At 36.7% G+C, this 16795-nt stretch overlaps 1 protein-coding gene across 2 annotated transcripts; it reads left to right on the top strand.

Annotated features, from left to right (window-relative positions):
- The first annotated feature begins 752 nt into the window (after positions 1 to 752).
- LOC149840763 (protein NBR1 homolog) lies at positions 753 to 8334 on the top strand. Of its 2 annotated transcripts, none has more exons than XM_090003304.1 (7): positions 753 to 1042; positions 4939 to 6176; positions 6268 to 6388; positions 6478 to 6717; positions 6890 to 7048; positions 7138 to 7926; positions 8054 to 8334. In XM_090003304.1, the coding sequence occupies exons 1-7, from the start codon at positions 1019 to 1021 to the stop codon at positions 8147 to 8149; spliced, it is 2667 nt and encodes an 888-aa protein (XP_089859430.1). In that variant the 5' UTR covers positions 753 to 1018; the 3' UTR covers positions 8150 to 8334. The 2 variants fall into 2 exon arrangements, with proteins under 2 accessions (XP_089859430.1, XP_089859429.1); XM_090003303.1 differs by having other exon boundaries at positions 7129 to 7926.
- The last annotated feature ends 8461 nt before the right edge of the window (positions 8335 to 16795 follow it).

The following is a 16795-nucleotide window of genomic DNA, read 5'->3' as shown; positions in this document are numbered from 1 at the left end:
TTTTATGATATTCAAAAAATTTCGCGATCAACAAGTTCTTGAACAATTTTTCCTCATACTCGTTATTCATTTGAACCATGCAATTCCCAAAACATGCTATCAATAAAGAGCATATGAAGAAAACATACATTAAGCTTTTGATTAGATAGATCCTAACCCATATTGGGGTTGCGTCAGGTTTGGAACTAAGGTTAGTTTGGGGCACAAATAGGCTTGGGCCGGTTATGAAAAGTGGTTGAGAAAAAATCGACTTCGATTTTGTATACAAATTGTAGGGAACCATTTGGGTTGGTTATAAAACGGGTCAGGTATGAAACGAGTTGGTAGAAACTGGATTCAGTTCCATTTGGCTTGGATATATATTAGATAGAACTAGGGTTGTCAACCGGTTGAGTACTTGACCCGAACCTATCCAAATAATAAAATGTTTGGGTTGAGTTTTGCCAGGTCACAAAAATGAAATTCCAAACCCGGATCTGCATAATTTTAAAAGTTTACTTTTACTTAAAATACACATAAAACACTTATTTCGGTAGGGTAAGAATAAGAACCATACAGTTCATATATATTTAGATAATTATAAATTATATATTTTATACGTATATGTACGTATATACTCCCTCTCCAATCGATGAGTTCACACCGTATTAGGAAAGCTTTCGTGGGTAAAAATACCTAGAATCCTTCGCGAGTGAGATAACAAGGGGGGGGGGGGCATCACTATAAATACCGTCTCCCTCTCCTTGACCTTCAGAGCGGCTTACCGGGACGCACTCTCTCTCTCTCCTCTCTTTCGTTTCGCGCGTATCGCGCGTATCTCGCGTGCACGGTTGCTGAAAGTTTCAATCCCCGTGGGATAATCCGCTCTCTCTGAGGCTCGTTTCTTTCCTCCTCGTCGATCGATCGTGTTTGATTGATCGCCTTGGTTTCTCCTGCGGCTCACTGGAACGCTCGACTTTGTAGTTCCTTCTTCTTTTTATTTTCGTTCCTTTTGAGGTTGTTTTTTTGACGAGCAGACATGCCGAAGGAACTGGTCATCAAGGTCAGACGTCTTTTTCTTTTTCTTCAGCTTCTGCGGTTTCTGTTTCATTACTTGAATTTCTCTTCTTCTTTTTTTTTTTGCTATGGTAGTTCTTTTTTTAGGTTTAGTTTCTCTTTTGTTGGTGTTTCCTACTATGATTATGCGCTACGTATGATGATTATGTTCCTTTTGCTGTTAATTTGTTCTTAATTGCGATAGTTATAGGGGAAAAGCTAGGGTTTTAGATGATCATGTCCCTTCTTTCTCTCCTTATGATTGTGCTCTTTGCTCTTTGCCTGAATATTGATGTTTTATTTTGCTCTTGATTTGTGTTAATCACGATATTTAGTGGAGAAAGCCTAGGGTTTCAATCGATTATGCTCTCTCTCTCTCTCGGTTCAATTGAATTTCTTGAGGCATGCGTGGACGAGCGTATGATGGGACTGAATTGTTGTTGTGAGTAATATTGAATCACGATTTGTGTGTTGACGATCGCTGCGTCATTCATCATTTCTGTCTGATTATCCGTAGGCATTAGGTTTAGCTTTTGTCACCGATCGGTTTTTCTATTCAGCCAATAATGTATCTTAAAAATATTGCGATATTTTCAAAACATCATAAAAAATATTGCGATATCAGTTTTGATATTTGCATGATATTTTTGAAGTTTTTTCTTATTTTATATGTTTTTAGCCTATGTGTGTGTATTGTTTTCTAAAACCTTTTCTATTTTTTTATTTATATTTTAGCGAGATCTTTTATTATTCTTTATATTTTTTATTTTTAGAATTCTGTAACTTTCCCAAGATATTCCTGAGAAAAAACTTTAAAAAAAAACTGAGAAAATCCTAGGCAAGAAATTGCCCAGAATGATACTTGTAACTATCGGTGTAGCGTAACAAGGTGTTTAAATTTTATGATATGCAACTATAATATTGAGATAGCGACAACCCTGACAATGGACTGAACCCTGTGAAACTGTTCTGTAGAAAATTCATTGATATTATATCTACTTCAATTCTTGGATAATTCATGTCACTTCTGCTTCTCTATTTCATGGTCAGATAAAGACTTGGAAATTGCAATGCAATTGAATGGTACCGTTTTGGTCGGCATTGTCATGTTATGCCTATTTAACCAGGACATCGACACCTTTAATTTTTGTTTGGGAAAAATAGATGACAGAAGCTTAAATGTGATAATTAAAAGAAAAAAAATCTTGAGAAAACCAAAAATTAAGATTGAAGATGCAATTGCACCCTTTCCAGCAAGGGTAAGATTGACTTTTTTTGTTAATCATTCGCTATGCTTCTTTTTCTTTTTCTTATCAAAAAGTTGAGTTCTGGTGCATCACTTTGTCCACACAACATTAAATCATTACACTTTTTTGGTTACTGCTTTTCAAACATGTTTTGTTGCTCTTTGCACATTTTTGACCCCAGTTACAAGTAATGTCAAACATGCTCCGATTTTCTCCCAAGTTCTATGAAATCTCCTTTTATTACTTGATTACCATTTCTGTTGATTTGGTTGTTGAGGGTCTTAAAAAGTTTATTGCTGGTGTGGACTATATAGATTTGATTATTTCCTTTTGGCAATGAAAAATGAAGTTGATTGTATAAATGAAAAAGTGCTAAAAGTGATCTCTTTCTCTCTCAAATAAATCTTGAAATTTTGAACTTGTCTATTTTGCAAATTCAGAATATTTCCACTTCTGTTCAGCTTGTACCATCTTAGTAAAATTAACACGCCCTTTTGGAAATTTTGTTTGACTTTGATTCAAAGTTCTGCACTTAGACTAGTGACCTACCATGTATTTTTGTCAATTCTTTCAGCTTTTTCAACTCTTGGCTGTGGAAGAACTCTGTGTATTCTTTTGTTTTAGTATGACAACAATCTGCAATAATTTGGAAGTTTCATTTTTTATATTAACAGCAGCATTATCTCAGCACATTCGTTTATGAATTCAGAAGTGGAATATGCTAATAGGAGTCTGTCTTTTACTTCAATTTTGCTGTATCATATTCTGTTTTATTTTTCTTTTTTTAATTTTGATTTTTATAAAACATTTGTTTAGAGTAAATTCCCATCCATGCCTTGTCCGTGGTGAACTTATGTAATCACATTGAACATGTTGTGACCTAATTAGGACACTTTATTATTAATCATTCAATATCCCCAATGTGCTTGTCGAACATAGGTACTTCAACATGTTGGAACTGGGTGTGCTACTATATGAATATATTACATAATCCATGTGACAGGAAAAACTGGAAGACTTCAATTTTACAACATCGGTTTTTCTGCCTTTTGAAATAGAAGAAGAGAAGTGGGCATGTCTTCTATGAATAACTGCATGTGTGCATGGGAACAGTACTTTAGATGTTGAGGATCTGAATTTAATAATGTAGAATGGCTGGCAAATTTCTGTTCATTCTACCCTTCCCGTGTTTCTACGAACATAAACAAATTGATAATGTAACACGAAAAGCAATGGCTGGTAAATTTCTGCCTTTTTATATGTTATTATTCATGGAAGTTTGCATCACTTTTTATTCAACTCCCTTTTTTTTCCCTTTCTGTTGTTTTAGGTAGCTTCTTGTATAGGGTGCTTCGTATGCTTTCTTCTCTTTCAGAGGAGGATTTATTTTTATAGTCTTTCTTTGGGATGTTGTAGTTTGCTTTTGTCATTGTTGCTATTATGCAAGTTTGTTTTGAGTCTTTGGATGGTCTATTTCGTCCTCATGATCACAAGCAGGTAGGAAAATGGTTATAATTTGAGATGTAATTTATAAATAGAAATAATATCTAGATCTTAGCCCTAGCTTAGGTGGAATAGTCGTTTCTATTGCTTGAAATATATGCTTTTGTTTGAGATTTATTTTGATATCTATTTTACAATTTGTTTCCATTCGGGATCTGTTTTCACCTGTTTTAGAAGTTTGAAACATACATCTTCACTAGTATATTTTTCTTTCCGTTTCTATACTTTTTCATTCTTTCTCCAACCTGTTCCTTTGGCAGTGTTTTTTAGTTGTCTTTGAATGATTCTGATTAAGACAATCCTGGCATAGCTTATAGTGGTGTCTGCAGGGCCTTTCACCAGGTGACATGGTTGATGCATTATGAAATACAGTTTCTTTTGCTATTTTTTTTCCCTTGGGCCTGTTCTCATTGGCAATTTCTAACTGAGTTTGAGTTTGATATATATATATATATATATATATATATATATATATATATATATATATATATATATATATATTAGCCTACCCTGCTATATAGCATGTAAGGGCATGTACTGTATGATAAACTAGGTAATCTTGGGGTGCTTTGTCATGCCTCGTATCTCATGCAGTTTCATTGATTTACTGCTTTTCCATATGGTTTTGTTATAAAATTTGAAGGTGTATATATATAACTGTAATTAAATAGAAAATATAAATAATAGAAGTGTTTTAATTGTGTTAATATGATGACAAAAATGCAATATTTTAAAACAGATGATTTCAAAAATGTCATTTTTTGGTAATGTCAAGCCATCACAATAAAAAATCACAATATTTTCTAGATATCACCAATATTTGTTGCATAGATTTTCAGTGTGCACATTCTCTGGGTCAACCAATTTAAGCATGAATCTGTTGTCTATATTTAAATTTCTTGTTGCTTAGAATGTCGTGCAGGGTACATGATATTTTCTCCTTTTGATAGTTTACTGGCGAGCACAAGATCTAAAGTTGATAGTTTATTTGCGAATGAAGTAATTTATGATTATGTTGTGTAACCCTGGCTAATTAGTGATAGCCGTTGTTGGGAGGTCTTAATTATTGTTCATTTCTATGAGCTGGTTGGGCCTGTTATGACTTACAACTTTTATTCCTTTTTTCTTTCTCCTGTGGTTTGATTATTTGCAGGTCAAATATGGGGACACTCTCAGGCGGTTTAATGCTTATGTGAATGAAAATGACACAATGGACATGGACATGGATGGGCTTAAGGCTAAGATCACTAGTCTCTTCAAATTCAATCCTGATGCCAATCTGAATACTACTTATGTAGATGAAGATGGAGATGTTGTGACACTGGTCAATGATGATGATCTTTCTGATGCCATAAAGCAGAGGCTTAATCCTTTACGATTGGAAGTGACACTAAATACCTCCAAGTTAGGACGATCAGAGCCAAGAACACATAGCGAGACCTCAACTCCTTTGAGGTCTCCAAGGCTTCAGAGAGATCCATCTTCTATAGTTGTGTCTAGTTTGGAGGAATACCTTAAGTCTATCCCAGAGCCTTTTTCTGGTGCCATTGCTAACTTATCCCACCATCTGGTAACAAAAGCTTCAGCATCTGCTTTAGTAATTAATGAGCTTATTGAGCATATCTCAAAAATTGGGCAGAGTCATCTGGGATCACCTTCTCAGGCAAGAGATGGTGCAGCAGTGGTCGATCCTTGTATCCCAACTCCTGTTTCTGTCCAAGTTGATGCTGCAAAGAATCTGGATGCTCCTTCTACCTTCCCTGCTATTGTTAATTTAACTAGTCAAGGTATACAACATGGTGAGAATATGGTGGGTTCTTCTTCAGCACCTGTTGCTCCTCATGCTGCTCGAAATGTCTCTGGCCTCAGTTCCTCTCTACCAAAGTTCAAACAAGCAACTGGCTCTTCATCTGGTGCAAAAGCCATGGATGTTGAAATATTATGTGGTGCTCCTAATTTGAGACCTGTTAGAAAGGATGCAGTGCCTGTGACCATTGCGCCCCCTCCTGATCTTCTGATGTATCTTGATGTGGAACTTCCAAGTGCTCCACAAGCAGTTGGTCCTGCAGTGCCTGTTCTGCTACCTAATGAATCTCACTCTGTGGGAAACAATAGGAATGAAAAAGGTCAAAAAGGTGTTACACTTCAACCTGTTGCAGGATTGCCCGTATCTCAACCATCCCCTGCTACTGTGTCTGTTTGTCCTTTCAGTAACATGAAGTTAGATGCTTCTGATGGCCAACCTTCTCAGGTTTTTGGTCCCGATCATGGACCTCTGTTGACTAATGACTTGATTCAGTGTGATGGCATGCTTCGAAGTTTCCACAGGGGTGTTATATGTGATGGTTGTGGCATGCACCCAATAGTAGGCAATAGATTCAAATCCAAAGTGTAAGGAACTGAGTTTTTTATTCATCCTTTTTTTTTACCTCCAATTTTTGCAACTCATGGAACAACTGCCTGTCTCAAATCATCCATGCAGGAAGGAAGATTATGATTTGTGCAGCATATGCTTCTCTCAGATGGGAAATGAGGCTGAGTACACAAGAATCAAACGTGCTGCCTACCGACCACCACAACTATTGAGGGAATTCTATAAAAATGTAAGAAAACCAGATAGATGTGCATTTTCTTATTGATGTATTCTATTTTTGGCTAAATATTTATCAGTTTCATTTTTTATGTTACCCAGCATCCTAGTTATGGTGGCCATCATGGTCAAATTCCTGGTTTCAAGCACTGCAAACCAAAGCTTGATAGCCGCTTCATTCAAGATGTAACCATCTTAGATGGAACTCTTGTTGCTCCAAATACTCCTTTCACTAAGATATGGCGGATGCGTAACAGTGGTACAATTCCATGGCCTCCTCGCACACAACTTGTATGGATTGGTGGCGATCAATTTGGAGCTGTGACTTCTGTTGAATTGGAGGTTGGCACTTATGCTTTTATGTTCTTTCAACACCCAACTATTCCTTATGTCAGTTGTTTCTTTTAATAAACTTGTACAGTCTGCTGGCTTTCAGTCCAGCAGCTTTCTAGTGTTTTGTCGTCTATTAGTTTTAGAGCGATTCACTAGTTATCCCAATCGTACTCTTTCACAGATACCAGAGAATGGGCTTCCTGTGGATGAAGAACTTGAAATTGCAGTTGATTTTGTGACGCCATCACGCATAGGGCGGTATACTTCATATTGGAGAATGGCTTCTCCTACAGGTCAGAGGTTTGGACAGCGAGTCTGGGTCCTTATTCAGGCGGAACAGGTTGCATTCTAGCAGCTCTTCTATCAGTTTTTGATTTATATGAGATTTACTTATTCCCTTTATATGCTTATCTGCTGCAGGTGGAACAGTTCCCTCAAGAACTTGTGCCTGAAGCTTCTGGTGCTGCCTTGAACCTAAACCTACCAGCCCCTCCACCCGAATACCTAGACCACAAGCCGAAAAATGTTCAGGAGTTAATGGATGTGTACCTTCCAGCCCTTCTTCAGCCTAAGGATGTGATTGACATCGATCTGCCCAGCAGCTCTGTGCCTGTGCAGCCTGCTAAATCACCCGTGCTTGATTATAGGGTTCATATGTTGAATAAAGCTAATGCTTATACTGCATCCATACCTAACACTTCTTATCCACCAACTGCTGTATTTATGCGTTACCCTGCTGTAGATACTGCATCCATCCCGAACACTTCTTATCCACCAACTGCTGTATTTATGCGTTACCCTGCTGTAGATACTGCATCCATCCCGAACACTTCTTGTCCACCAACTACTGTATTTATGCGTTACCCTGCTGTAGATACTGCATCCATCCCGAACACTTCTTGTCCACCAACTGCTCAATTTGTGCCTTACCCTGCTGTAGATTTATTTGATGTCTCTGCTGAAGGTTCTCCTGCCGATGGCGCTGTTGCACCTACTTCAGCTGCTGCTGCTACTGCTGCTCCTGAAGTAAGAAGCAACGTGGAGACCACAAATGAAGCTGAAGATGGGCTCTTGAAGGAGCTGGGCGATATGGGTTTCAATCAGATAGACTTGAACAAGGAGGTTCTGAGGAGGAACGAGTATGATTTGCAGCAGTCTTTGAATGATCTTTGCAGTGCATCTGAATGGGATACCATTCTGGAGGAGCTTCAAGAGATGGTATGCAGCTATGCGTCTCTCTCTCTCTCTCTCTCTCTCTCTCTCTCTCTTGTGTGTGTGTGTGTGTGTGTGTGCGTGCCTGCTTGACACACGTGTGAATAAGTTCTGACACCAATACTATCTCCAGGGGTTTTGTGATGAAGAAACCAACAGGAAGTTGCTGAAGAAGAATGGTGGAAGCATCAAGTGGGTTGTGCTGGACCTCATCTCGGGGGTGATTTAAGCCTGGGATGTTACATAAATAATCCAGTACTCCTGGACGTTTTGGTAGAACTATACTGATATGATGCGATAATTGAGAGTGTGAACCTTGATTTGCTTTGGTGTTTGATGGAACTTTGAGATTGTATTTAGCTCTGCTATGGTTTGTGAATGGTTAGTATATAGTGAAATTATTGATGTGGATCATCTTTTCTTATTTTGCTTAACATTAATCATGCATCATGTGGCAGTGTTATAGGGTTCCCTTTGAACCGATTCAGAACCCTGGTTTACCACTTGAGGTTGCAAACTGAACGGAAACATGCCGGGTCATGCTTGATTCACAAACTTGAATATGAGCTAAATATGTGTTAGTTCTGAATCTGGGTCCAGTTCTGAATGAGATCCAGTGAAGTGGGATTGTTTCAGATGTATGCGTGATTGGTGGGTGTGAACCGTTCACTGGTGTGCACTTCAAACAACATTTTTCTCAAGCTGTTCAAGTTATGTTCTATATAGCAATAGCTTGCTAGTATATAAACTTTTTCTTTGATTTGGTTACATCGAGAAACCCAAAGCCTGGTAGCAGGTAGATCATAGATCTAAACAGGGTTCCGGGGGGTATGCTGATCGTCTGGCTTGTGCAGGAAGGTGACGTCCACAGGAATTGAACCTTGACAACCCATATGATAGCCAAGGCCCATCCCAACATTGTAGGTGATTGATTTTTTTGCCCTTGAAACCAGTCTTGTACTTCACAATCACATGGTCTAAAGCTTGTCTTTCTTTTATTGAACGAACTAGGTAGAACTTTGTATTTTTGACCATCCGATGATTATTATTTGATCATTTGATTGGATGGTTTAAGGTGGGCGCACGGAGGTGCATTCCTTTCAAATTTTCTCAAACGTAAATGCTAATACTGGATGTTCTAGAGGAACGCCATAGGCTTTATACTTTTCACTTGAATTTGATGTGAATCCTAGCATATATCTCGCATTACATACTGATCCCAATCTTATCTGAAGTCAAAAGATGTTCTGATTGAGAAAGTCCTGATCAAATCCAGACACATATTTAGGTCAATATTAATGAGTCGTATTTGAGTCAGATGAGAGGTCTGAGCAAATCTGATTCATTTTCACCCTTAATTCAGGTGGATTAAGTTTTGGAAACTGCCTATTGGGTTGAAAAAATGGATTCCATAATGGTCATTGATTTAGCAAATCCTTAGTCATTTGGGATCTGTCTTTATAATCCATTAGGGTTTCCCCACTTTGGGATGCGGTTTTTACCTTCATAAATGAACTCAAAAGTTCACCAAAAGGTCGCCGGTGTAGCTTTTGGTAATTACCACCTTACCGTAGTTGTAGCTGAAATGAGGAATTGGAACTGTCAAAGGTCATGACAATTCTTATTTTTTCTTCTTTTTCAAACTTTCAAACAGTTTTGGAAGTGGGGATTTCACACTTGTCACTCCGTTGACCTCCGATGGTCACTTTTCAAACAAATAATTCTTACCAATAGCAATTCTCAGGCTAACTATCAAAGAATAGAGACATCCAACAATTTATTAACCGTCTCTACAGGAGTGTTGGGATAGCAGCCTCGTGTATCCTCAACCAAATGACTTTTGAATACTTATGGAAAAGATCCTTTTGAGGATGGAGATTTTGTTTTTTCCTATTAATCTTTGGCCGGGCTTATCCGAAAAAGAGCCACCAACTTCCGTTAGCGGCCAACCATGGACTTGAATCATTGTCTGCAGTGTACAACTCCGTGAGTACTCCCCACGCTCACAGGAGATCGTTTTGTATTTAGCTTAAGCCTCATAGCAAAAGACACACACCCTGTGTATCAAACTCTTTTGACATTTTTCATCTTGAAAGCTTTAAGCTGAGCCACCTAACCAGGTGTGCAGAGCCCTTTGCCGCACTTGATGATCCTATTTTCTAAAAGCTCTCTCTCTCTCTCTCTCTCTCTCTTTGATAGTCAAGCTGGGTTAGGCAGATCCCTACCAGTTAAGTTAATAAATTCCATCACATATCAGCAGGGGTGGGGAACAAATCAGGCGGTTTATCCTTCCACAACCTATGGCTGAAGCCAATACTCATTCTTGCAAGACTCTAAGCTGTGTAGTTATCGTCCTTGCCCCTTAGATGACAACGAAAGCTTTCAAATTTGAATAACATGTTAGCCACCTCGCTATGCATCCTCTTTGGAGCTCCTTCAAACATTCTATTCGTTGCTCCAACAATATCCCTTCTTGACGATTCAACAATGACCTCGCTCTAAGGAATGAGCTTCAATATGTCCATCCAACCTACTCATTCATTCTGCAAGTCCTGGTGATGTCATAGTAAACCCCTCTCCAAGACTATAAATATATGCTATAAACGTTAATTTTAAGCCATCCCTCTTGAGGAGTACACCATCTACCTGCATATAACCATCTTCTATAAACAGAATGATTCCAACCACTACACATCTTCATCAAATTAATACAAATTTCGTTGAAATCAAATGTCACAATCTGAATCGAGATCATCTTAGCATTTTAAAAAATTATCTTATTTTGCACCTCCTATAACTTTCTAATGTATTTGAAATGTTATAACCCATGCGTTTTGCAACTCTTTTACTTTGAATCTATGTTTTACCCACCAGCTTAGTGAATCCCTAAGGTTCATGGTGGGGAACTTTGACTAAAGAATTGCACCATCACCAATGGGGGCTCCACTTGTTTGGTAGGAACTGTGAGTGCATGTCACCTTGTGTTGGAACGTTGTAAGTTCTAAACCCAATGGTACTTTGTATAACTGGTGGGGGTCTGCCTAACCCCAGGTTGCCTATGAAAAAAAAGAAAAAGGAGTTGCACCATCCTTCTTCATACATGCACAGCCACTGGACATTGAATCATCAAGGGGTGGTTTGTTTCATTCCCACCAATAAGAAAATACTTCATGAGAAAGGCATCCCTTGATGGAAAGGCCATCCCATGTGTGAAAAATGCATACTAAGGTGAGGGGGGAAATGAGATTGTATGAATTTACATAGCATGGTCAATATGAAAAGAAACCCGTGATGACTGTAAGATCTGCAGGAACATGAAGTTGGCAATCATTCATCCTTGTCCCATCTTCATTATTTAGTTGCAGATAAAGATTATTTATCTGAATCACGACACCTGCATAGTTGAGAGGTTGAATAAAATGAAAAAAAAGAGAGGGAAAAAAAGGTGTGAAAGTTTTTTCTCATGGATTCAAGTCTTTGGCCGAACCACATTTTTTCATTTCTCCTTCATAATCTCTTATTTAATTTTTAACAGGCTTCGTATGTAAACCCAATGCTGGACAAATTCCCTTTTCCTTTAACAGAGTGCACATCTGCTGGAAAGTGCAACATCTCAGGAGACTAAAGACCATCCTTGGCTCTTATCTATAATACTTATAAAGGAAGAAAGAAAGGCATTAAAGGACAAAAATATATGAAAGTTTTAACAATTTTAAATTGACAATGCCATACAGTGTGGGTTACATGTCTTTTATGAATTTGTTTTTTTAGTGGAATTACCCCGTCATAAACTCCATGATAAATTCGTAAACTCAATTGGTAAAAAAACAAAAAGTCAATTTTTTCACTTGTACGTAAATCACCTCTCAAAATATGTAACCCGCCTTTGTTTATCTTTTCTGCAAGTTCTTTCGGGGTGTGTTTGATCCCAGGTCCGTAAAATAATAAAATACTGTTTTAATCCCTTCCCCAATTACGCTGAGAACGGATCAAAGGGAACATTGCTTAAAAAAAATTGGGCAGAAGGGGGGTCTAACCCAGACCCTCTTTCTATCTCTCTTATTTTCTCTTCTTTAAATTTTTCTCTCTCTCCTTTCTTTTTTTCCTCATCTAATTAGGGTTTTGAATAAAAAAATCTTTTGATTAGGGTTTTGAATCAAAATTTTTTAATTAGGGTTTTTTATATTTAGTTTGATTAAAGTTTTTCGTTGATTTGATTAGGGTTTTTTATTTGATTAGAGTTTTTTCTTTTATTTTCATTGATTAGAGTTTTGAATCAAATATCATTAATTAAGGTTTTTGATATTTAATTTGATTAGAGCTTTTATTTGATTTGATTAGAGATTTAAATCAAAATCCTTTAATTAGGCTTCTTATAGTTAATTTGATTAGCTGTTTCTTTGGTTTTCTTTGATTAGGGTTTGAATTAGGGCTTTTTATATTTAATTTTATGATTTATTTACAGTTTCTTTGATTTTATGGTTTATTTTTCTTGTAGTTTAGGAGTTTATTTATTTATTTATGGTTTATTTATGATTTATTTTTTTTGTATTTTAGAGTTTTATGATTTTTGTATTTGTATATAAAAAATAGGAATTCTTATTTTTCTAAAATTATCCAAAATTTAAACATTTTTTTGTACTTGGATCCGGTTTGAGATCCATATTAAGGCTAAAATCCTTAATTTTTTTATAAACTTTCATAATTAGATCCAATATGACACTAATTAAAGCCTTTAATACTCAAATTTCAAATATTTTTTGGTTTTTAGATCTAATCCGCCATATCTGGAGCAAAAATCCATAATAAACGTGTTAAAACACTCGTATGGTTGGGGTAGATCAAGTTGTATGATCTAAAACGAAGTTATCAGACCCATTATCTATATATGTTCAAGATGTTTGTACAATGTAAAAATCAAACGCCAAACCATAGTGACAAAAGTTAAAAACACGTTTTTTAAGGCATTTCAAAACTCACAAGATTTTGGTTTTTTAAAATCTCATGTTTATGGCAAAATCTCTATAACAAAAAATAAATTAAAAATATAAAAAATTACTTGTAAGAAAATATAAATAAATTTTTAAAAAAATAAAAACCACACAGTTTTTTCACGATAAATAGCCATTAAATGCGTAAGTATCGCGTTTAAATCACGATATTTTGAATATATCACAAAAAATTGCGGTTTAAAACGTTCGAGTAATTTCTCTTGATATTATCATGAGATTTTCGTAAACCTCGTTATATTTTCACTATGCGCCGGACCCAAGGAACACTTCTTGTCCAGTCGAAACAAATGCTGGACATAGTACAGTTTGTTACATAACATGTGTTCTATTTGTTATATTCGTTCAATCGTTGGACAAGAAATCAAACACCCCCAAGGAACCGTCTCTCTCAAAAGGGTGGTTGAGCGGTTTGTTCTTGGATGGATATTTTGCTTACAGAAAATTGGTTGAACCGGTTCTCTCTCGAATTCAAATATGTTTGCTTTCGCTCTCGTTTCCAAGCCTCCTCAGTTGCCTGCCACTCACCATAGTTGCTGCTAAGGGATACAAGATGAAAACCCACAAGGTAACTCATCCGTTTTAATGTTCGATTCCAACTTTGGTGGATCTCAGAAACTTTGTTGGTGTTTCTGTTTTTTGTTTTAAGAGGAATACTTAGTCTCAAATTGGAAAGATTTCATGATTGTGGTCGTGGTTTCTTAGGGTAAATTGAATTTGCTTTTTTTCTTTTTCAATTTTATTTGCTGACTTCATTCGGTGGATTCATTTCTTTTGAAAACTATCAATTTGGTATTTTTTCCCTTTTTGTTGGCTTCTTTTTTGCCGAAAAATAAGTTTTTGTATGCATTTTTTTAATTGTAATCGCTTTAGAAACATTCATCTTCTATTTTCATAAATTCCTAAGAACTCCTCAGTTTGTTGGTCTTCTATTTAGAGAATCATCTTTTTATAAAGAAGTTACCAAATCTATTTGGAAAGACTCGCCTTTGATTTATGTATAACTCTTGGAAGAACTTGCCCCTGCATCTTTTGGTTTTCTATTAGTAAGTTACCTTTTTTTCTATACTACTTTATATAACTAAATACAAGAAAATAGAGGCCAAAGGTTGCCAAATCTATTTTGAAAGGCTCCTTAATTTCTACTGCTGAGGTATAGGAACGAACAGGTTTGTTTTCAGTTTTCTTCTTTGGTGGCTCTTTTGGCTGGTACCTTTGGACAAGAGTTAAAGAACATATTTGACGTTGGCTTTTGAGGTTTGTTCTTCCTATCATGTTGTTTTTTGTCTTTTCTTCTGTGTTTTTCTACTGCTGAGGTGCAATATATAGGAACGGACAGGCTGGTACATATGGACAGGAGTTAAAGAACATATTTGATGTTGGCTTTTGAGGTTTGTTCTTCCTATTATGTTGCTTTTTTAATATTTTCTTATATGTTTTCTATTATATTGTGTTTTTTCTAATCTTTTCTTGTGTTTTTCACTAGAGTAGCTATTTTTTTGTGTTTGTTCATTTAAACCTATGGTTTATACTGTTCTGTTTGTCTTTTGAGAGCTGTTTTATGCCTAATGATGTTTGTTTTGTGTTTTTTTTCTCGTCTATCTATCTATCTATCTATCTATCTATATATATATATATATATATGATCATGTCCTAATTTCAAGTTTAGTCCAGGTCAAAGTTCGAGCCTTTGATGTTTTTGTCCTAACGAGTTCAAATTCTATTGGGGCTATTGTAATGAGATATGCGGAAAAACAAAGAGTGCTATAAGCACTTACAATGTCCACCAATGGACAAACAAAAGAGATGACACCCAAATCCACGAAGGGACAACACAACATAAAAATATAAATGTCTCTTATTGAAAAGAGAGAGAGCTCTCTAGAGTGAAGAATACAAGAGGGGTTCACCCCTATATATACAAAAAGAAAGAGAGTGAGGGGTGGCCTTATGGCCTTAAAAGAAGAGCCACAAAGGGGGCTCCCCATGGAGTCGTTGGGAGCCCCCAACGGTCACAAATGTGACCGTTGGGGGCCCCATCGACTCAATGGTGGGGCCCCTTATGTGGGTAAAAAACAAAATAAAAAAGAGAAAAAAATTGCAAAAAGTAAATACAAAAAAGAGGAAAATAACAAGTACCCCTATCGGGTACTTGTGAAATGACGAAAATACCCCTATTGGGTATATTAGACTATATATATAAATATATATAGATTATATGTATTTTAACACCCTCCCTCAAGCTTTACAGGGATATAACCGAAAGCATGTTAAAGAGAAATATAAAATGAGCGGCAAGGGCTTTAGTGAAGAAGTCCGTCAACTGGTACTCGGATGTGACGTAAGGTAGTGCTATGGTTCCTCTTAGGTATTCATCACACGCGTAATGGCAGTCCATCTCGATGTGCTTAGTACGTTCATGGAAGGTGTGATTGCTTGCGATATAGATTGCGCTTTTGTTGTCACAACACATCTTCGAAAGAGTAGAGATGACAATGCCTATATCACTGAGGAGACTTCTTAGCCATACAAGCTCCATGGTTGTAGTGGTCATAGCACGATATTCCACTTCTATTGAGGACAATGATACTTTGTGTTGCTTTTTGCATCTACATGAAATCATAGAGTCACCTAAGAAAACACAAAAACCCGTAGTTGAGACTCTATCATTGGGATTTCCTCCCCAATCAGCGTCAGTATAGGCAATTAAATCAAGTGATGAAGAAGAGGAAAGAAAAACTCTCATAGTTATGGTGTTTTTGATGTATCTAACGATTCTTAAGACTGCACTCATGTGCACAGTTGTAGGTGCATGTTGAAACTGACTGACTGAGTGCATGGCATGAGCTATGTCAGGCCTAGTGATGGATAAGTAGGTCAGAGACACAACAAGTTGGCGGTAGGGAGTAGGATCCTCGAGGAGTGTTCCATCTTCCAACCTTAACTTTGCATTGATAACTTCAGGGGTTTCTGTCTTATTATCATCGGAGATACAAGACTTGGAACAAATGTCAACAACAAGTTTCATCTGAGAGAGAATGTACCCCAGAGGAGAGTACGCTACTTCAATTCCTAGAAAATATCTTAAGAAACCAAGGTCAGACATGTCAAAATGTTCTTTTAAAACTTTCTTAATATCATTAATTCCTTGCTCATCACTTCCAGTGATGATCATATCATCAACATAAAGTAGTAGAATAACTACTGAAGGCCTTGCACTTTTCACAAACAAAGCAGTGTCAGTATAGCATGAATGAAAATTCAAACTTGTCATTATATTGCTAAATCTATCATGCCAAGCCTTTGGGGCTTGCTTTAAACCATATAATGCCTTTTTAAGTTTGAGAATTTTATTTTTACCAATACATACTCCCTGTAGAGGATCCATGTAAACCTCTTCATTTAATTCCTCATTTAGGAATGCATTCTTAACATCTAATTGATAAATATGCCATTTTTTAATTGACGCAACGGCAATAAGAGTCCTAACACTAGTCATCCTAGCTACGGGTGCAAAAGTTTCTTCATAGTCTATACCGTATTCTTGAGCATATCCTTTTGCTATTAATCGGGCTTTATAGTGTTCTAATGAACCATCACTTTTAGTTTTAATTTTGAAGACCCATCTACATTCAATCGATCTCTTTCCAGTGGGTAATGAAATTATTTTCCAAGTTTTTGCCTTTTCAAGGGCACTAAGTTCTAAGTTCATGGCTTCAACCCATTAGGGAATGTTTTTGGCTTCATTATAATGTGAAGGTTCATGAAATGAGTGTAACACAATTAGACATGCTCTATACCTTGGAGTTAGAGACTCATAGGAAACAAACCTATTAGGATGATTGGAGATTCGGCCGGATCTCCTT

This window comes from Nuphar pumila, chromosome 4 (genome assembly GCF_984573655.1).
Source record: "Nuphar pumila chromosome 4, dmNupPumi1.hap1.1, whole genome shotgun sequence".
In the NCBI taxonomy this organism is placed as follows: domain Eukaryota; kingdom Viridiplantae; phylum Streptophyta; class Magnoliopsida; order Nymphaeales; family Nymphaeaceae; genus Nuphar; species Nuphar pumila.
The sequence above is the reverse complement of the archived record's forward strand: the minus strand, read 5'-3'. Positions and strand labels throughout refer to the sequence as shown.